General features: G+C 46.2%; 1 protein-coding gene across 1 annotated transcript in view; it reads right to left on the bottom strand.

The window, feature by feature from the left end:
* Smyd3 (SET and MYND domain containing 3) overlaps positions 1–18,635 on the bottom strand; it is a 562,325-nt gene extending 543,690 nt beyond the window's left edge. Inside the window, exon 1 of the mRNA XM_041635444.1 lies at positions 18,405–18,635. Within this exon, the coding sequence (XP_041491378.1) occupies positions 18,405–18,568 (164 nt within the window). The 5' untranslated portion in view covers positions 18,569–18,635. The remainder of the gene's footprint in view (positions 1–18,404) is intronic.
* Between the last annotated feature and the right edge of the window lie 4,537 nt (positions 18,636–23,172).

The following is a 23,172-nucleotide window of genomic DNA, read 5'->3' on the forward strand; positions in this document are numbered from 1 at the left end:
TGGACTCTCAAAAGTTGTCTTTGACCTCTACATGTGGACTGTGTCACATGTGTGCCCAGATGGAGAGGAAGGAAGCAGAGAGACAGAGGGAGGAGGGACTCCCATAACACTTGGGAGAATGGACAGCATCGAAGTAAAGCACAAAGAACTCAGAATCTATCTAGTTAAATCATTCTTTTATTTACAGACTGAATAAGAAATAAAAAAAAAATTTGTAGGCAATTAGAGAATTGAAACTCATGGTGTCTAGGTACCACCTTAAGATTTTGATCTAATAAGGAGGCCAAGCATCAAGGTGCCTAAGAGGCTCCTGGGTGATTCCAATCCACAGCAATACTGAGACCCTCTCCAGGGCTGGAGGCTGGGAGGACAAAGGAGAAGCAGGGAGAGCAGGAGGCATGGGGCAGAAAGAAAACAGAAAGAAGGGGGAGGTGATTCAAAGCAATTGATTGTCAGATACATCAACACTTGCCAAAGTGACAAAAGGGGGCTGCAGAGGTGGTGCAGCAGGGAAGGGGACTTGCTGTGCTTGTGGACAACCCAAGGCCAGTTCCTGCACCATGTCAGGCAGCCCACAGCCTCTTGTGTGACTCTAGTTCCAGGGTATGCAATGGCCCACTCTGGTCAAGGGTTCCTGCACCCATGTCAGGCAGCCCACAGCCTCCTGTGACTCTAGTTCCAGGGTATGCAATGGCCCACTCTGGTCAAGGGTTCCTGCACCCATGTCAGGCAGCCCACAGCCTCCTGTGTGACTCTAGTGCCAGGGTATGCAATGGCCCACTCTGGTCAAGGGTTCCTGCACCCATGTCAGGCAGCCCACAGCCTCCTGTGACTCTAGTTCCAGGGTATGCAATGGCCCACTCTGGTCAAGGGTTCCTGCACCCATGTCAGGCAGCCCACAGCCTCCTGTGACTCTAGTTCCAGGGTATGCAATGGCCCACTCTGGTCAAGGGTTCCTGCACCCATGTCAGGCAGCCCACAGCCTCCTGTGACTCTAGTTCCAGGGTATGCAATGGCCCACTCTGGTCAAGGGTTCCTGCACCCATGTCAGGCAGCCCACAGCCTCCTGTGACTCTAGTTCCAGGGTATGCAATGGCCCACTCTGGTCAAGGGTTCCTGCACCCATGTCAGGCAGCCCACAGCCTCCTGTGACTCTAGTTCCAGGGTATGCAATGGCCCACTCTGGTCAAGGGTTCCTGCACCCATGTCAGGCAGCCCACAGCCTCCTGTGTGACTCTAGTTCCAGGGTATGCAATGGCCCACTCTGGTCAAGGGTTCCTGCACCCATGTCAGGCAGCCCACAGCCTCCTGTGACTCTAGTTCCAGGGTATGCAATGGCCCACTCTGGTCAAGGGTTCCTGCACCTATGTCAGGCAGCCCACAGCCTCCTGTGACTCTAGTTCCAGGGTATGCAATGGCCCACTCTGGTCAAGGGTTCCTGCACCCATGTCAGGCAGCCCACAGCCTCTTGTGTGACTCTAGTTCCAGGGTATGCAATGGCCCACTCTGGTCAAGGGTTCCTGCACCCATGTCAGGCAGCCCACAGCCTCTTGTGTGACTCTAGTTCCAGGGTATGCAATGGCCCACTCTGGTCAAGGGTTCCTGCACCCATGTCAGGCAGCCCACAGCCTCTTGTGTGACTCTAGTTCCAGGGTATGCAATGGCCCACTCTGGTCAAGGGTTCCTGCACCCATGTCAGGCAGCCCACAGCCTCTTGTGTGACTCTAGTTCCAGGGTATGCAATGGCCCACTCTGGTCAAGGGTTCCTGCACCCATGTCAGGCGGCTCACAGCCTCCTGTGACTCTAGTTCCAGGGTATGCAATGGCCCACTCTGGTCAAGGGCACCTGCACACATGTGCACACATACAACATACACATACTTTTTAAAATAAAATATTTAAGACAAAATAGTCACCATATTTAATGAGTGACAGAAACCAGAACTCTCTTGAGACATGGTCTTATCTCACTATATATCCTGGGCTAGTCTAGAACTGGTGGTCCTCCTGCCTCTGCCTCCCAAAGGCTGGGATTACAGGTGTCACTTCACCTGTCACAGGAATTTTCAGATTGGTTTATATAAACAGGAAACACAAGCTGGTGGTAAAGACTGCTCTGCATTAGCAAGATCTCCATGTGGAAGACCTTTGATCAATGGTCCTGAGAGGCTGCGGGTTTAACAAGGCTGGTCACAGAGGGGTTGCTGTGCGGCCTGTTTCTGGAGATGGAGCTTCAACTCTTGTCCCGCCTGCTGTTCCCACATTGCCACCTGGTGGATCAGCACTGTGAGGTGCCCCTTTGAACAGGCAATCACGTCTGGGTGGCTCTGTGAAATCACAATGCAGATAAATCATGGAGGAAGTCAAGAGCCTGAATTCGATCACAGCAATCTCCTTTAGTGGGGTCAGAAGAAAATTTAACATGCATGACTTCTAAAGGTGATGAGAACTTTCTAGGTGATTACAGTGGTGGTCACCTAACGTTTTAGGACAGCGTCTGGCATGTAATGGAGAACGACATGAGCTGCTGGTCCTCCTGTCTCTACCCGCTGGGTGCTTCAATTACAGTAGTGTGCCACCAAGCTCAGTTTGCTGCAGTGCTGAGGATCGAACCTGGGGATCCGTGTGTGCTGGGAGGGCACTCTATCAGCTGAGCCACAGCTGCAGCCAGGCTGTCTAATATCTCAAATGTAGTTTGACACCATGGAACAGACACTTAGAAATGGATAACATGGGGCTGGAGAGATGGCTCAGTGGTTAAGAGCATTGCCTGCTCTTCCAAAGGTCCTGAGTTCAATTACCGGAAACCACATGGTGGCTCACAGCCATCTGTAATGAGGTCTGGTGCCCTCTTCCGGCCTGGCCTGCAGACACGCACACAGACAGAATATTGTATACATAATAAATAAATAAATATTTTAAAAAAACAAAACAAAAAAAAAGCAATTCTTTAAAAAAAAAAGAAATGGATAACATGTGGGCTGGAGAGATGACTCGGTGGCTAAGAACACTGGCTGCTCTTGCGATGGACTCAGGTTTGATTCCCAGCTCCCACAGGGTGACGCACAAACATCTGTAACTCCAGGTCCAGGAGATCTGACCCACACACACACACACCTTCTGACTGTACCAGGCACCAGGCACACATGTAATGACATACACACACATGATGCACATACACACACACAGGCAAAACACTTATAAAAATAAGTAAATTCTTTTTAATTTTTTTAATTAAAATAGGTAAGATGGTAAAAGTTATATAACTTTATGTCACTTTGAATGAGTGGATGATAGAGCATTTGAATTATGCCTGAATAAAGCTGCTGTTGTTGCTATTGTGTGGTGGTGGTGTTGTTGTTGAAGCGGGGAACAAGGCAGCAATCCTGGGAGCAAACACAGACAGTGGCCTCAAGAACTACAGACAGTATGGCTGGGGAACACAGCTCAGTTTGGAGGGCACACGCCCGCCATGGGCTTAATCCTCTTTAATGGGGGCAGGAGGGATCTTTAGAAAGTTTTTAAAAAACAGTGTCAGAAATTATTGAATTCTTCCATTTCAAACATCCTTATTTCCTCATTTCCCCAAAAAAAAAAAAATTTACACACCTTTAATGCCAGCACTCAGGAGACAAAGACAGGATAGGCAGATCTCTCTCAGTTCGAGGCCAACCTGGTCTACAGAGAGAGTTCCTAGGCAGCCAGAGCTACACAGAGAAACCCTGCCTCAAAAACCGAAACTGTTAAATGGAAATTCAGATTAAATCACTTACTGATTGACCTATAGTAAAAATTAGGACAGAAAAAAAGAAGGGAGGAGACTTTAGTTTTCGCAAAGGCTTCTACTGCCATGCAGTCTCCAGTAGGTATGTCCCTCCATGGGGCTCCTCCTGCTGCCTAAATGACTACCTGGGATCTCACCACACCTCCAAACCAGCCAGCACTGTCCACAGGCTCTTGCTGTTTGCCACTCTCCTAGCCCCGCCTTCCACCACTTGGAGGCCAGAGGCCAGCGTGAACCATCCCCAGGTTTACACATCTTCCTGATCACAACATATATACAATTCAGCACTGATCTATTACTTCCTGATCACAACATATATACAATTCAGCACTGATCTATTACTTCCTGATCACAACACATATACGATTCAGCACTGATCTATTACTTCCTGCCTCCCACACTCCCACTCACAATCTGCACGACGCCCCGTGAGGAGCTGCAAGTTTATAGTCCCAAGGCTCACGAGGTGGAGGCAGGAGGAATAGGAGGTTATCCTAGTCTGCAGAGTGGGCTGAGGCCAGCCCAGATTGAAAGAGCTTGTTTAGAAAAATTAAAATAGGGGCTGGTGAGGTGGCTCAGCAGTTAAGAGACCTGGTTGCTTTTCCTGAGGACCCTAGTTCAATTCCCAGCACCCACATGCACCTGCCTGTTACTCCAGTTCCAAAGGATCTAACACCCTCACCCAGACATACATGTATGCAAAACACTAATGAACATAAAATAAAAATAAATTATATCAAAAAGAAAAGCTAAAATAGGTCTGGCAAGATGGCCCAGAGGAACAAGGATGCAGCCATCAAGCGTGAGGTCCTGAGTTAGAGACAACTCCTCCAAGCTGTCCTCTGAGCTCCACAAGCACACACGCGGTGCCAGTGTGAAGAAGGATGGCCGCACAGACCCGTATGGTTAAATATTGGACACCCAGTTGGTGGAACTGTTTGGGAAGAAACAGGAACTGTGGACTCATTGGAGGGTGTGTGTCACATGGGTCGCTGGGGGGAACTGCACCAGTGTTTGCCTCCTATCTTACTCCCTGTCACCATGGCGATGGAATGTAATTTTAAAAAAGAAAACAAAATAAATCAATGAAACAAACAAAATGCCTACACAGTGAACTCTACCAGAAGAAAACAAACCCAGGGAACAGCAGGGATGCTCAACAGGTACAGAACGTCACTTGCTGCCAGCCTGACAGCCTACTTCAATCCCAGAACACACACAGTAGAAGAACAGGAAGGGGAAAAAAAAACTTTCACACCAATAAATCCCACTGTAGAGAGATAGACAAGAAAACTGTTTCCCTCAGAACACACAAAGTTCAAACATGATCAACTACCAAACATTGTTGTGACTGTAATTCTGGAAACATGGCCACTGCTAATAATCCACCTTTACCACAAAAATCTACCATGTTTTCCTTATGGTGAGGGATGTTTGGGTGTTTGGTTTGGGAGATTTGGGGGGGGAGGTGTTAGGAAGTGGCGTGGGGGTTCTTTTGTTGTTTTTTTAATTAGGGAATTTTCTTGTGTGCGCATGATGCCGTAGATTGGATCCAGCAATCCTGTACTCATGCCAACTGTTCTACCAAAGTCAAACCCAGTAAATAAGTTGGGAGGGTGTTATTGTTTTCCGTTTGTTTGTTTGTTTGTTTTGGAGGGGGCAGAGACTGCCCACAGACTTGCAGTGATCTTTCTGCCTCAGCATCCCAAATGTCGGGGGAATACAGGTGTGAGCCACCATGCCAGGCTTAGTTAATAAGCTTTAATAACAGAAAACTTAAATTGCTTTTCTACAAAGTACTTGTGTGCTTTTCTTCCCAGTGTCCACCAGAGGGAGCTCTGCCTCTATTACAATTAAGACGGCAATGGGAAGTCTAAACTTTGATGTGTATGGTCTTTAGATGTATGCTGTGTGTAAAAATCAAATCATAGAGTCTTCAAATATTCTCAGAGTAAGTAACTATCGAATAATCAGGTTTCTAAGAATTTTCAAAGCACAGAAATAGCTCACCTTAGTTTAATGTGCAAAGTTACACAGTCATCTTGAAATCACACACAGAAAACGGATATTCTGATTCTGTGTATGTTAGAGCCTAAAATGGCATTTGGCTGACAAGCTCCTGCTGATACTGACACTGCTGACCCAATGACCATCACCTAGAACACCAAGAACCGAATTAAGAGCGCGATGAATTTCCAGCTGACTCATATATAAAGATAGGGAATTGACTGCAAGACTAAATTGGGGGTGCGAACATTTGGGGAGATGTCTACACAACCCTATACTTTGCACCCTTAAATTCCTCATTGTGGTTTCTCCGAAGAGGTTGATCTCCCTTTGCGTGTGACACCTCTAGGCTTCCTCTGGGCAAGTGCTCCGCAATCCTCTTCAGAAACAGGCATGGCCCTCCCCACCTGTCAGGGCTTCCAGGCTGTGCCCATGCCCCTCAGAAGGACAGCACCAAGGAGAAGAAATGTGACTCACAAGGCGGTGTTGACACTCTGGGGGCAGCTGCATGGCAGAGCTCTGTCCTGCACGCACAAGCTCTGGCTCCATTCCCAGCACACACAAAAAGAAAAAGGGGGGAGGGAGGTTTGCAAGATTTAGTCAACAAAACCTTGGGTGACCCTGATGGAAGTGATTCCAAGAGTGTCGGATAAGGATAGGTAAGAGGAAGAAAATGCTGAAAGAAGCTACGTTCTTTGCTATAGGTAAACTAACAGGCTGATTTGAACAGCAGGATTCAGAAAACACTCTGTGGCAGCACAGACTTAGAACGCCAGTTCTGGGAAGGCAAGCACGGGAGAGGATGCTCAGAGCTAGCTGGCCAGCCAGTACAGCAGAGCTGGTCAACAGAGACCCTGTCTCAAAGGAAGTGGGCAGGACTGCTGAGACCAACACCCAAGATCGCCTCATAGCCTACACACACACACACACACACACACACACACACACACACACACACGACGACATACACACATGCTCTTAAAAATTAAAACCGTATTTAATGCACTTCTAACCCACCAGATCAGCAGAAGTCTCAAGGCTTGACAATTATTCAGACAGAAAAACTAAGGGAAACTGGCAACTGAGACTGGGGAAGCCCACAGCCACACTTGGGAGTATACGGTCCTTGTCCTAAGTGCAGTCTCCTCTAATGCCTATTTGGACCATCTATATCCACACTGCTTCTTATCTCCAAGACCCACACAGAGGAACAAGAAAACTGGCTCACATAAATCGTCCTTTGACCACCACAGACATGTGTGCACACACAAAAATATACAATTATTTAAACTGCTTCTTGGTAAACTCCAACTTTTCTTCATACTGATTCATCCTGAAGATTTCTTCCACAGCTATCAAGAATTTCTGCAAACTGAGTAGCAGTCTCTTGGTTACAAAGACAGGGCTGCATCCCCTGCTCCTGCCCCAACAGCTTTGGAGATTCATCCATGACATTCTGGGTCAATGGGGCCTCTCTCTCTCTCTCTCTCTCTCTCTCTCGATCCACTTATTTTGATTCTACAAGTATGGGTGTTTTGCCTGCATGTTGCTGGGAAATATTATTTTCAGGTGTGTGACTTTTGTTTACGCTGCATTTGATTAACTGTGAAGCTGTGATTCTTTGCCTGTCTAAAACACCTGCTGGGCCTAATAAAAGATGAATGGCCAATAGCAAGGCAGAAGCAAGGATAGGCGGGGTTAGCAGGCAGAGTATAAAGAGAGAATGAGGAGCAAGAGAACAAGGAGAGGAGGACATCTGGGGCAGCCACCCAGTCAGTCATGGAATAAGAAGGAAAGAAAGGTATACAGAAATAGAAAAAATGAAAGTCCAGAGGCAAAAGGTGGTCAGGATAATATAAGTCAAGAAAAGCTGACAAGAAACAAGCCAAGTTAAGGCTGGGCATTCATAACTAAGTCTCTGTGTGTGATTTATATGGGAGCTGGGTGGCAGGCCCCGCAAAAAGCCAAAAGAGTAAAATGTTACACAACAACATGTATGTCTGTGCACCACATGTGTACCTAGTGCCCACAGGGGTCAGAAGTGGGCATCTGATCCCCTTGAACTGGTGCTACAAATGTCTGAGAGTGGTCGGTCATGTATGTGCTGGGAACTGAACCCCAAGCTGACCATCATCTTAGTGCAGGGAGCAACACAGCTGAAAAATCATTTTTTCAACCAACTATAAGATTCAGTAAGCAAAGACCTATCCGTGGCTAGTGTTCTAGGGAAGTTTTAAGGAGCAGGCTAGTTCAATGGTCTTAAACCATTTCCCACGTGACCTTGGCTGCAACATGAAGACGCTGAGAACAAAGGAAAAACTAAAAAAGTGATCAACTTTATGCCCAACTGTGAGAGCGATGTGGTGAACACCGTGACCAAAAGCAAGCCGGGGAGGAAAGGGCGCATTTGCCTTACACCTCCACATCGCAGCTCCACATCGCAGCTCACCATCAAACAAAACCAAGGCCGGAGGCAGGAGGCGATGCAGAGGCCATGGAGGGTGCTGCTGGCTGGCTTGGTCCTCATGGCTTGTCTCTCAACTGTGGGCTCCCATAAAATCAAAAATAACCCCTAAGGCCAGGCTGGTCTACAGAGTGAGTTCCAGGAGAGCCAGCACTACACAGAGAAACCCTGTCTCAAAAAAATATTTAAAAAAAAAAAGTAAAATAATAAAAAATAAATACTTTCTCACTCACAGAGGGAAGAACCAAGGCACAGTCACAATCTGAACAAAGCAAACACAAACTACAACTGTGTAAATAACTCAGTGCCCCGGGTCTGGGCCCCTCCAAAGGGCTTGAGCCACTCCTCTGGCTCCACCCCCTACAGCCAGCGCAGCCTTCTCCGCCACCGCTGGTGCAGGTACTGGCATCGCCAAAATGCAGGGAATCTTCTCCTTCAGGAACTCCAGCCCCACCACACAGCACCAGATCTCAGCTGCTTTCCACAACCCATTCACGTCTTCAAAATCAGGTCTACAAGGGTGACTCTTAGCACTCCCACTTCAGCTGTGGGTACACGGTACAGCCTGAGCTGCCTCTGGAGCACAGCTTCTGCGTGCTGACTCTGAAGAAACACTTCCCGCGATTTCACCTCAGTGCTGGTCTCCCCCGGCCCAACACCCCACCCAGAGACAGGGTTTCTCTGTGTTGTCCTAGATGTCCTGGAACTCAGTTTGTAGACCGGCTGGCCTTGCACATCAGAGATCCACCTGATTGGCTGGCACAACACCTGTAAACCCGAGACTCCAAAGGCTGAAGCAGGAAGAACTGTGTGTCCCAAGCCCACGGTGGTACAGGTCTGTGAGCCCAGCCCCGGGATGTAGGGACTCAGGAGCAGGAGATGGGGTCAAGGACATCCGCAGCTAGAGAGTTTGAGACTAACCTTGAACTGTATGAAACCTGGTATAAAAAGAAAATAAATAAATAAAATCTAAAACACAACTGTTAGCTACAACCTGGGATGAGCTGGGGTGGGGGGCTCACACCTATCATCTCAGCACTCAAGAGGCTGAAGGCTGGAGGCTTGTTTCAAGTTCAAGGCCAGCCTGGACTACACAGCAAACATCAGAGGACCTTGCTACACAGTAGTGCATCTGAATCCATAGCGAAAAATAAATAAGTAAATAAATAAATGTATGTTTCAATAATTCCTTTGCAAGATTTCAGTTACAATATTATGTTTGTTTTCAAGACAGAGTTTCTCTGTGTAGCACTAGTCATTCCAGTCTTAATTTCTTTATGCTATAAATATCAATAGATAAACCCACATAAACAAAACCTTTTATGCCAAGTATGGTGGTCTTTGTGTGTTGCCATCACTTGGGAGGGGGAGGCAGGAGGACCAGTAGCTCAAAGTCTTCTTTGGCTACATGGTGAGTTCCAAGCCAGCTTGGGCCATAGACCTTGTCTCAAAAACAACCTCGCCATGGTCGTGAGCAGCTTTTGAATCTATCTGGACAATGTTTAGGCATGGGAAGGGGATGCCTCAAAAGACAGCATACACGAAATGCAGTCACAATCACAGACTTTAGCGGGCTACTTTGAGTCCCATCCCGTGAAGGTAAGAGGCAAACAAGAATTCCATAGCGTACAGATTTTCAGACATCAGAAACGACAGTCCAAGCAGCAAACAGCAAATCCAGGCTCAGGGAATAAATGGGCAGTCCAATGGGAAGAATCTGAGTCTCCATGACAAGACATGATGGCAGGTCGTTGGCCAGTCCTGGGTGGGTCCACCATCTGGGGAAGCCAGGAGTAATTAGTACTGCTAGGATTACTACTGGAGAAGTCTGGACTACACTGATTTCCAGGCACCATCCTCCACTCCTGTCTCAAGTCCGTCTGTTCCTGAGCCCTCCGAACAAGCACCAAACAGTCTGAAGGTGGAGAACAGCTTACTGCTGTCCGCAGAACGGGTCATCCTGTCTGATTAAGAGCGTCCTCTGCTGTGGCAGTCACACGGACCAAACATTTTCGTCATCCTGATTATGAACGTCCTCTGATGTGGCATTCACACGGACCAAAGGTTTTCAGGCTCAGAGCTCAGCCACACGGCCTTTTCCCCAAACCTCCTTGCAAAAGAAAACAAGGAAAACAAAAGGAATTATAACTCCTACCTACAAAGGGGAAGTCATGTCCACAGCGTCCTTTTCCAACCCGCCTAATTATCTGTCTCTACCTCATTCACTCCAGGTTCCTGACCCTCAGGTAAACCCGTCAGGAATGTCCAAGCCCTGATTTCAAAGCAGCTCTATAGTTCTAGCCTGTAAAAAAAAGAGAAACTCTGTCTGGGGGAGGGGAGGTGACAAAAGAGAAAGTGTGTGGTTTGAATGAGAATACCCTCCCACCACAGGCCTCAAATATTTGCATATTTGCACGCTTAGTCCCAGGTTGCTGAATTGATTGTGGAGGACTGGGAGGTGTGGCCTTGCTTATGTAGGTGTGCCGCTAGGGAAGGGCTTTGAGGTTTCTTCTCTCTCTCTCTCTCTCTCTCTCTCTCTCTCTCTCTCTCTCTCTGCTCCTGCTCCAGTTGCCATGCCTGTCTGTTTCTTGCCATGATAATAGAATAACCCCCTGAAACTATAAGCAAGCCCCCAATTAAATGCTTCCTTTTATGAGCTGCCTTGGTCATGGTGTCTCTTCACAGCAATAGAACAGTAACTAAGAAATAAAAACTGAAAACAGCAGGATACTGTGGCCTACACTGGGGAAACCTGAGGCAGGTCTTCTTTGAGTTCAAGGTCAGCCTAGTTACATTTGGAGTTCCAGAGCGGCCTGAACTGAGTAGCTCAATTGGTCAACTTGCCACACAAGTATAGAGCTGAATTCAATCCCTGGGAGCCTAGTCTACTTGGTGAGTCCCAGGACAGTAAGAGACCCTGTTTTTAAACAGATAAATGTGGGCGGTGTCTGAAGCAGTGCACTCAAAGCTGTCTTCTGGCATCCACGCATGCACATGTGCATGTACAACCATAAACATGCGCGCGCACACACACACAGAAAGAGAGAGAGAGAGAGAGAAATAAGTGGGAAAAAAATAAATTAAAGGCCTTTAGCCAGGCATATGCCTATAAATTCCAGCACTCAGGAAGTAGAGTCAAGAGGACCGGAAGTTCACTGCCTGTCTCTGCTACACAGTGAGTTCAGGCCAGTCTGGGTGGCCTAAGACCCTGTCCTACATGACAAAAACACCTTTAACCATGTAATGTCGTCACATTCACAACCCAAGGCTTTGTTTACGACCGCATTTCCTAGCTTAGAGGCTGAGATCCAACTGTCACATCTGCCCTTCCTTACAATCCCAGGTTCTTCCTCTTCCTCTGCCATCCACGCTCACCCAGCAATCCTAGGTCAATGCAATGCTAACAGCCAAGCCGCTGGCTACTGAGACAGGCAAAAGCAATGCTTTAAGTGTTCAGAGGTCAAATGCAAACAAGTTTTTAGTGATCGTACAACGATGGACACCAAGCTCACACTTCAGGAGGCAAATTCCTCTTCTCTCCTAGAAAACTATTTCAAACCTCTAAGCCTGAGTCACTTAGCAACCACCCTCTTAGTTGTCTCACACATTCTTATTTAGTTTTTTAAAATGTATTTTATTTCTTTCGTATGTATGAAGGCGGATTGTCTGTGTGTCTGTTTGTGCTTCACGGCACATACCTTGTACCTGTAGAAGCCAGAGAATGGTATTGGATTCCCTGGGACGGGAGTTACAGACAGTGTGAGCCACCATGTGGTGCTGGGAATCAAACCTGGGTTCTCTGGAAAAATAACCAGCACTCTTAACCACTGAGCCGTCTCTCCGGCACCAAAAGTCATGCCCGCTTCAATGTTGTAGCTTGTTTGTCTTTGAAATGGAGTCTCACTAAGTAACCCTGACTGGCTTGGAATGCGCTACACAGACCAGACTGGCCTCGAACTCCGAAATCTGCCTACCTCTGCGTCCCGAATGCTGGGATTAAAGGCGTGTCACTATGTCTGACTTTGCCTCTTACCTTTCAATCACTACTGTCGCCTTCTCCAGGACCTCTTCTCGGCATAAGACATGAAGCCATCTCCCCTTGTCTCCAGTCTGTGTCCTCCAGTCCCCAGTCAGGACAGACTTCACCATCTTACTGCCCCATGCTCCTGCACTGCCATAACAGCCTAAATGCACATTTCAGCTCAAATGCGGCCACCACGCCTTCTCCAAGACCCTAACCTATCTCCTGAATATGGTGTGCTTTGTTCTGTAACGCATCTGTTTCCGAAATATCTACTCTAATAAACAGCCAGAAATTTTTTTTTTCCTGGTTTCTCGAGACAGGGTTTCTCTGTAGCTTTGGAGCCTGTTCTGGAACTAGAGCTTCTAGACCAGGCTGACCTCAAACTCACAGAGATCCACCTGCCTCTGCCTCCTGAGTGCTGGGATTAAAGGCGTGCACCGCCACCACCCAGCTAACAGCCAGGAAAAAATTAAATGTATCAAACAACATCTCAGTTTTTTCCAACTAACGTTCAGATTTTGAGCCTAACTCCTTACCATGACCACTCTGAGTGGCTGCTTTGAAGAGGTTTGTCCTCCAAGATCTTCCTATACACCCTGGATACAGTGTAGCAACACCTGAGATGCTGGTGTCTTTCTGCATCCTCAGTGCTCTGTTCTGCCAGGAGCAGGCATCTCATCTTTGGGGACCTCACTGTGCTCATCCCTGGTGTCCACAGTCCTGACTTCAGAGTCAAAATCACACAGTCCTCTGTCATGAGTCCTACTCTTCGCTGGGTACTAACCTCCCCCATCTACCTCGAGGTAAGACAGATTTCAGAATCCCTTGCCCCACAGGTTCCCCTCATAGCCACTTCCTTCTGCCACTGTGGGCTCTGGCCAGCTGCCTATCTCTTCTCCTGACTCTAAACAGCAGGGCTGGGGGCGTGGCTTGGTGACAGAGTACTTGCCTACTCTGTGTAAAGCCCTAGGCTCCATCCCAGCACTACAAAGAGATCCCAAACAAAGAGGAGTAGAGACAAACACCCACTGCTGTCTATTATTACCTGTCCCTCCGTCCATTCAACGCCCACCACCAGCACACAACGTTGGCCAGACAAGAACAGCGGGAGCTTGTAACTCCCAGAATGTGTTTACCCTACATCTGCCCACTTCTCTCCACAGTCCACAAAGGCAGAAAAGGAAGACCTCCCCACTTCCAAGTCATCTTCTTCCCTCCTGGCAGGCACGAAGCTCCGAACCTACAGAAGGAACAGTGAGTGTTTGTCTGCAGACAGTACTGATGTGGAAGCTGATGGCAACCTGGTCCCTTCTATACTATCCCCAAAATACTGTCCTTGACAGCATAAACAATAGCATCCGTGTGTGCTAAAGTAGAAAGGTTAGACTTCAGTCAGTACCTGGGTAAGAAGACCTAGAAAAACAAGTGATTACAGCAGTGCTATCTGGAGATTTACTTTTATATTTTCATCTATGTGTATACGTGTATGTGTGCCATGTGTTTATGTGTGCCGTGTGTATGTACCATGTGTGTATGTGTGCTGTGTGTATGTGTGCCATGTATGTATTACCATGTATGTATGTATGCCATGTGTGTATTGTGCTGTGTGTATGTGTGCCATGTGTTCATGTGTACCATGTGTATGTACCATGTGTGTATGTGTGCCATGTGTGTATGTATGCCATGTGTATATGTATGCCATGTGTGTATGTGTACCATGTGTGTATGTATGCCATGTGTGTATGTGTGCCATGTGTTTATTATGTGTGCCAAGTGTGTATGTGTGCCATGTGTTTGTGTGCCATGTGTATGTACCATGTGTGTATGTGTGCAATGTGTGTGTGCCATGTGTACACAGACACCTGCAGAGAGCAGAAGAGGGAATCAGATCCCCTGCAGCTGGAATCACAAGTGATTGTGAGCCACTGACACTGGGGATCAAAGCCAGGTCCTCTGGAAGAGCAGGAAGTGCCCTTACTTAGCCTCTGAACTATTTCTCCAGACCCTAAAGTGAAATTTCACATTCTGCATTTAACCAAAACAAACTGAAAGTAAACACAATTCATTCTTCCATCCATCTTTTGTATCAGCAGCAAGCTAAAACTGTGTGCCACAGCAGAGGAAAAAAAAACAGTATGAATGATTTCAACTCGCAGCTGCAGTGATTCACAATTTCATCTGTTTCTTTCCCGTTGCTAGGCAATCACTCTACCGCAGAGCTATAACCTCAGCCTCTTCGTTGTCTTTTCCACTCACTACATGAAAGCCATACACACTGGTACATGCCTATAATCCCAGCACTTGGAAGATAGACACAAGATCAGGAGTCCAAGGTCATCCTCAGCTACATTGCTAATAGCAAGACATCCTGAGCTATAAGAAATCCTGTCTAAAAATAAAAACAAATGAACAAATAAATAGGTAAATATATACTAATCAAAGCACTAATTAAATGCAAAAAAAGCAAACAGAAAGCAAACAGGACCTTTTAACAATCATTTCTGAACATTAATGAAGTAATTATAAAATTGTTCCTTTGTTCTATTTTTATCCACTCCCCCTTAATGTTACAAAGTCCATGTTTTATTATGTAATTGTGTAATAAGTCAAATAAAAGACAGCAAGGTTTACCAGGCGTGATAGCATGCCTTTAATCCCAGCACTAGGGAGGCAGAGGCAGTCCAATCAATGTGAGTTTGAGGCCAGCCTGGTCCTCATAGTGATTTCCAGGGCAGCCAGGGCTATAGAGAGAGGCACTGTTTCAAAAAAACAAGAAAAAAAAAAGATTTTGCAAAATAATTCTACCAGACACTCATGTTACAAAATAAGAGTTTATGTATTCTCTGCATTAGGGCTATGGAAACTTAACAACATATCTTCTTCTTAAGAGTTTTTACAAGTGATGGTGGGTGGATAAATAAATAAATAAATAAATAAATAAATGGCTTCCCGTACAAAGAGAGGAACACAGAAATTTATCCTACAGCGGCGGGCATTTGGTAGTGATGGCAAACCTCATTATGGATGTACCAGCATTCCACTAACTAGATTTTCAGGCTGCGATGATTCTTTAGGCAACCACAGAAATGAGCGTGTTCCCCGAAAAGCCTGCTATAACACAAATGAATTATAGTATACATATCACCTGGCAACCCAAAGTAAGCACACATCAATTGTTTTTATAAAGAATTGATGAGCAAGTATCTACTAACCAGCAAGAAGGACACATCATTTGTTTATAACACTGAATACAGGCTGCCTATCTTTTTGTTTGTTTGGTTTTGTTTTGTTTTTGTTGTTGTTATTTGAGACAGGGTTTTTCTGTAGTTTTGGAGCCTGTCCTGGAACTCTGAAACTAGCTCTTGTAGACCAGGCTGGTCTGCCTCCTATCTTTTACCCAAGATCAATATACTTTCTCAACTTTTCTGTTAGCTAAGGCACAAGCAGTGGCCTACACAGCAGGCTTTCTTTGGGTCCACAAACCAGTTCCCAAATCATGACATGGAGACTTACTATTAGTTATGAATGTTAGGCCTTATCTTATGCTTGTTTCACTAACTCTTATAACTTACTTTAACCTATTTCTCTTCATCTACGTTTTGACTCAGAGTTTTTGACCTTTCTTTCACACTGTATATTCTACTCTGTGTAAGGTTGGCTGGTGGCTGCCACAGGCATATCTCTCTCTCTCCTCCCTCATTCTCTTCTCTCTTCCCTCCTCCTACTTACTCCCTCTGCCCACTAGTCCCACACAGCTACTGGCCATTCAGCTTTTTATTAGACCAGTCAAGTGCCTTAGGCCGGCCAAGCAACACATCTTTACATCTTTAACAAATGCAGCATAAATAAATGTAACACATCTTTGTCTAGATAAAGTAATATTCCATAGCAGGCCGGAGCTCAGCTAATCCAACAAAGACAGCAAATCGCTAACAATAATTATTTTCCCAAAAAGCAGCAGCAGGGTCCCTTGTCCGCGGTACTAGTGAAGTGTGCTGCACAATCCACTGACTGACCTGCACCAGAAGCGGTACTGCCCAGACTCTGGCCCAATCATGGCTGTGCAGTTCTGACTTGGTTTCTGCCAACCTTCAGGTCCCCCATAGCATTTCAAGAAATTCTTTTGGTCATTAAATCACCATGGTTCTCAAAAAAAAAAAAAAAAAGGCAAAATGATGAAGTTTGGTAAACCAAGAGGCACTGTTACCCATAAAAGGCTCACGACTTTATTCTGGAAAATGGGCAGTTCCTTGTAGTTTACGACTCAAGACCAGCTCTGAGAACAATGATATGCGTGTACAAAGATGTCATAGTAAAATCCAATACTGCATACAATTGAAAAATATCAATAAACTTCAAATTTTAAAAGAACATCTCATGGGCTGAAGGGATCTCAGAGGCTAGAAGCACTGGCCACTCTACCAGAGGACCCAGGTTCAATTCCCAGCACCCACACGGCAGCTCACAACTGTCTGTAACTCCAGTTTCAGGGGGTCCAACACTCTCACATAAACATACAAGCAAGCAAAATATGAATTCACATAAAAAAATTTTAAAAAATATCTCAGGTTGAAAAGATGGCTCAGCAATTAAGAGCACTGACTGCTCTTCCAGAGGACCCAGGGTCAATTCCCAACACCCACACGGAAGGTCATAACTGTCTGTAACTCCAGTTCCAGGAGATATGACACCCTCACACAGATATACTGTACAGATGTGCAGGCAAACAGCAATGCACATAAAATAAAAATAAATAAGTCACTACATTTTTTAAATGCCATCTCTAGTAATTCCACTACTAATTTGTCACCGTTTATGATCCAATTATTCTGTTCCACCCACTGAAGCACAGCAGTCAGTGTCTCCGAGGAGGCCTCCACTGTCTTCACCACTTGTTACGGGACTGAGGCAGCAAGCCCTCTGCTGCAGAGTGCAGTGCACCCACATTCTGAATACACTCCAAAGTGTGTAGCAGAATGAAGAGTCCCGCTTTCTCAAGTCTGTGAGAAGAGGCGCATGCGTCTGAGGCCAAGTTTGAAAGGAATGAATTAAGTACACGGCCTTCAAGCTGCCCTCCTCAACAAATCGTGTCTGTGCATGCGCCTGTGTGTGTCATTGCTATCATTACTCCAGAAAATAACAAATAAGATTATTATTACCTGCTAATTTTAAAACGCAAACCAAAGTCCTCAAATGTAAACCAAACAAGAATATTGTAGAAGCCGGCAGTGATGGCCGTTGGCTTTAGGAGGCTGAGGCAGGTAGCCAGCCTGGCCTACAGAGTGAGTTCAAGGACAGCCAGGTCTACACAGAGAAACGGTGGGGGAGCGGGGAGAGCCGTATTGTGGAATGAATGGTGAGGCTAGACTTCCCCACCTCTACCTACTCCAACCACAGACTGATGGGCCTGAAGGAGTAGTGGTCACATAGAAAGTCAACCTACCTATCTGAGTCCTTACCCCCAGTGCAAAGAGGGAAGCCGGCTTGTGCTGACAAACTACAAAGCCTATGGACACACATGTATGTTATACAATTCTATAAACAGTAAATCACCTTACATTGACACTATGCTTCCAGACTTGCAAAACACTGTCACATAAACTGTTGCATCTACACATAGGTGGTGCATTACGTTTGTCCTTGTAGCCACTACACGGCGAAGCACACAGCAAACCCTCCGTAACTTACGCTAAGAGGATATGTATTCTGCTCTTTTGTTACACACTGTAATTCTCATTTGACCGGCTCTTTAAGGATGTCTCATTCATCCTCCTATGTCTCAGCCACACAAAACTAGGACCATCAAAGTGCACCCTAAACAGCAGGCTTCTCCCTCCTCCCGCAAGACTGATCAGGTGAGGCCTCAATTCTGAACCTGACGTACACACCCCTGCTCGTTCCTTCCCGCTCCCACCCACCCCTGCCACTTCTGATTTCCACAACCGATGAAGCTCATTGCACAAAGTATAGATGTTTTATTCCCCAGCAAAATTATCTACTGCCCAACGCTTCTCCTCCATCTGCACCACTGGCTCCCCGCAAATCCTGCAGCAGCCTGCGGTGCTGTACGTATCCCACAGAGACGACCCCGAGAGGTCCAGACCCACACACCCCTCCGTACGTACCCCAGGAGACAGCGATCGCAGACGACGCCACGACTCCCCTTGCACACAGTGTACGCCAAGGGATCGGAGCGGAAGAGCAGCTCCCCGGGGCGCAGTGGGGCCACTGCACGCAGCCCATTTCCCCGGTCGGCGGTCGTGAACTTTTCCACCTTCAGTGACTCCATCCTTCCACAGATCCGCACCTCAGACCCGCACCGAGTCCCTCAGCTAAGAATCTCGTGTTTTCTGACTGCGCGCCTGCGTCCTGCGCTTGCGTACACTAGGGGGCGGGGACGAACGCGGGTAGTTCATGTGAGCATGCGCAGAAGGGCCTACAACAACCTGCCCTGGATGATGTCTTCCTGTATATTATTGTACGATTCTTCTTTTTCTTTTCTTTTTCCTTTTCTCTTCTTTTTTTTTTTTTTTTGAGACAGAGCCTCAATGTGTGTAGCATATGCAGATCTGGAACTCCCTATTTAGACCGAGGAACCTCTCTATTTAGACCTAGAACTTACAAGGATCTGCCCGCCTCAGCCTCCGCAGTTCTGGAATTCCAGGTGCACTCCACCACACCCTGCTTCTTGTGCTCATTTTAATGCATAGGGAAAAGTTGATAGGACAGTGGCCATCACCTGCTATTCACCACCTAGAAGAACAGTTCTCAGCGTTTGCTGTTTCCAATCACGCCATCTGTTTGTGTATGTGCTCATATTAATAAACCATTTCAGAGTAATCTTTGTTGAACCAATTGAAAATATGTTGCAATCAGGTCTTGAATTAGGAGATCCTTCATCTCCACCTCTTCAGCACTGGGATTATGGGTATAAAACTACCCAGTAATAGTGAGAACACAAGGCGTGCCTAGAAATGTCAGCATGTTCGACTGGGTCTGAGGCATGAATTTAGCTGTTAACGATACCACACCGTAGATTTTGTTTTTGTTTTTAGAAACAGTGTTTCTCTGCAGCTTTGGAGCCTGTCCTGGACCAGGCTGGCCTTGAACTCACAGATACACCTGCCTCTGTCTCTGTCTCTGCCTCTGCCTCTGCTGGGATTAAAGGCCTGCTCCACTACCGCCGGGCTTTTTTTTTTTAAGTAATGTGAGCTCTATAAATTTTTTATTAATTAGGTCACACTCTCCCCAGAGGAAATCCAAGGAAGAAAAGCAGTCAGGTGGCCCTGGGGACTCAGCAAAGTAGCCTAAGGCAGTGTCACAGGTAGGCTGGTCCTTGGACAGTTCCACCTCTTCTTTGTAGGAGCAGATAACACTGCCTTCTTCTGAGTGGCTGCCACAGCTGAACTCACCAATGAATTTTTTTAAAGACAGGCTCACTCTATTAAATTGCCAGGGTTGTCCTGGAACTACCCAAGTAGACCAGGCTGGCCTTGAACCCACAGAGAGCCACCTGCCACTGCCTGAGGGTTGAAACTACAGGTGTGACAATCTTTTTTTTTTGTTTTTTTTTGTTTTTTTTTGGTGCCGTGACTCGGATGCGAACCATAGGTGTGACAATCTTGCCTACCCACCAAGGGATCTTGTACACAGTTCTCCAGGCCTCCTGGCAATCCTGCAAACCCACAACCTGAAGACTAGCCTCAGTAACAGAGAAATCCTGTTCGAATTTTTTTCTTTTGGTGATTTCTTACTTTACACCGAATACTCTGTTAGTTTGTTTCTGACCACATCTCACTGTGTCATCCTGGCGGACCTGGAACTCTCTGTGTGTAGCAGGCTGACTTGAGTCACAGACATCTGTCTCCCCCAGCCCCTGCCTTATCCAAGGCATGTGCCAGAAATACTCACTTTTTTAGAAAGTAAGTTTTATTATCGAGTTAGTGTGTGTCTGTGATGGGTGTCCATAAGTGTGAGTGGGTGCATGCCAAGGTGTGTGTGTAGAAGTTAGAAGACAATGCTTTAGAGAGGTCTCTCCTTCCATGTTTACGCCCTGAACCATGTCCCCAGCCCTTCGCTTTCCCACTTACACATGTACCCACTGTTTTGTGATCTGCTTTGTGATCTGGATTGCTTCGTTTTGTTTTGCTTCGGCTGGGACTAGAACCCAGGACTTCATGTGTCCTAAGCACATTTGTTATAAGGACAGTCTCACTGTACCAAAGAAACAAAAGCAAGGACTCAAGTGGATCCTTCTCCATCAGAGTTCACAGCACAGCACTCTCAGTCTCCGGAGCAAAGAATAGAAGCAAACCAAATGTCCATTAACAGGGGCATGGAGAGAGAAAATGTGGATGTGAACATGCAGGAATATTGTTCTGCCTTTAAAAGGAATTAAACTGTGAGCTGGCAAGGTAACTCAGCAGGAAAGGTACTTACAACCCATTCTGGCTGCCTTCCTTCCATCCCCGAGACCCACAGAGTAGAAAGAGAGAACCAACTTGCACAAACTGGTCCTGTGGCCACCATACACAGTCTCTCGCACAAAAATAAATGTAACAAAAATGTAAGTGGTAAGATCCTAACATATGTGACATTAAAGAGAAACCCTGAAAACAGGATGCAAGGTAAAATACATGAGCTGCAAAGGACAAGTATTAGGAATCAGAACAAACAAATGCAGAGACCTAGTGCAGTAAACAATAGCATTCAGGGTGGGAGCTGGGATGGAGGGAGGGAGGGAGGGAGGGATGGAGGGTCATCAAATCAGCAAGTGCAGGTGGATTTCCATTCAAAACAATGAAAAAGTTAGGGGAACACAGTGGGACTGGATGTACAATGAACTGTTCGTACTTAATTGTTGGGGACACAAAGGTCCTTGTACCCACAGATCACTAGGAAAACCAGGAATGTTGAGCACAGAAGGGCTTCTTCTCAATAGAGGAGATGAAATACCCGTTTTCCCTGCCCAGAAGACTGCGAGTGGATTCCTGTTTATTTGTTTACTTTTTGTTTTTTCTACACAGGGTTTCTCTGTGTAGCCTTGGTTATCCTGGACCTTGCTCTATAGACCAGGCTGGCCTCAGACTCAGAGATCTGCCTGCCTCTGCCTCCCTAGTGCTGGGACTAAAGGCATGCAACACCACACCCAGAAATAGAGTTTTTAAAGTTAACTTTTTATGTATATTTTGTCTTCTTTATTATTTTGCGTACATATGCAAGCTACGTCTGCATGAGTTCAGGTCAGAGGACAACTTTTAGGAATCAGTTGTTTCCTTCCTCTGTGGCATCCGGGCACCAGTTGCAGGCTTTGGTTTTGTAAGGCAAGCCCCTTTAAAAGAGGAGTCATCTGATGGCCCCAAAATATGAGATAGTTGAGCTCTGGGAAGATGGCCCAGGTAATAAAGTACCTGCAAGGCAAGCCTGAGGCCTTGAGTTCAGATCCTCCATACCCAGACAAAAAGAACCAGGCAGTTACTCAGGCTTGTAATCCCAGTTTTGGGGAGGCAGAGGAGAATTCCCACCCCACCCCCAAGAAGGTGGGAAGTGATTGAGGAAGATATCTACATTGACCTCTAACCTATATACAAACACAAACACACTCAAACACACATGAGCCTGTGTGCCCAAGTGTACACACCCACATGAACATGTCCATACACAACACAGAAAATAATCACAAAATTTAATGCCTTCTTGCTCCCTTTCCATCATTCTCATTCAGTTGCTCTTAATGATCTGATGAAAATCATTGGCTCATGGAATAAGCCTAAGTTCCCCATAAACCCTAATTGTAAGTTTAATACACTATATTATTAGCAAGAGGTAAATTAAATAGTAGCTATAAATGTTTATAGAATCAGCCAGTGATCAGAGTAATAAACTGAGTGAACAATTAACCAAGAATTACCAAATTATTTCAAAACTTTTTGATATACTTTCTCAAATTTTTCAATAATGTAATGTATATTTACCATAAATGAAACACAAAGTTCTTCATTTTTCTAATAATCTTAAGGTCCAGTTTTATACCTTGAAGGTCATCAGTCATAGATGTCACTTCAACAGCATGCTCATTTCAGTAATTATTCTTTTTTTTTTTACTCACTATTTTAAAAAAATCTCCAGATTCAACACAATGCACATCAAAATCCCAGCAAAATTTTTCTTTTTTTGGTTTTTTCGAGACAGGGTTTCTCTGTGGCTTTGGAGCCTGTCCTGGAACTAGCTCTGTAGACCAGGATGGTCTCGAACTCACAAAGATCCTCCTGCCTCTGTCTCCCAAGTGCTGGGATTAAAGGCGTGCACCACCACCGCCCGGGAAAAATAAAATCTTAAAGAGTTGTTTTATCCCTTGCTTTTTCAGACCTAGGCCAGCTGGCCTTGGTGAGTTCCCGATAGAACATCCCCATTGTCTCAGTGTGTGGGTGCACCCCTTGTGGTCCTGAGTTCCTTGCTCGTGCTCCGTCTCCTTCTGCTCCTGATTTGGACCTTGAGATTTCTGTCCGGTGCTCCCATGTGGGTCTCTGTCTCTGTCTCCTTTCATCGCCTGATGAAGATTAATATTCATGAGGATGCCTATGTGTTTGTCTTTGGATTCACCTTCTTATTTAGCTTCTCTAGGAACATGGACTAGCTGAACATAGCGGACAATGAGGAATACTGAGAACTCAAGAACAATCGCAGTGGGTTTTTGATCCTACTGCACGTACTGGCTTTGTAGGAGCCTAGGCAGTTTGGATGCTCACCTTACGATACCTGGATAGAGGTGGGCAGTCCTTGGGCTTCCCACAGGTCAGGGAACCCTGATTGCTCTTTGAGCAGATGAGGGAGGGGGACTTGATTGGGGGAGGGGGAGGGAAATGGGAAGCGGTTGCGGGGAGGAGGCAGAAA

The sequence above is a fragment of the Microtus oregoni genome, unplaced genomic scaffold (assembly GCF_018167655.1).
Source record: "Microtus oregoni isolate MIOR12 unplaced genomic scaffold, Mior012 000047F_ref0000412, whole genome shotgun sequence".
Classification (NCBI taxonomy): Eukaryota; Metazoa; Chordata; class Mammalia; order Rodentia; family Cricetidae; genus Microtus; species Microtus oregoni.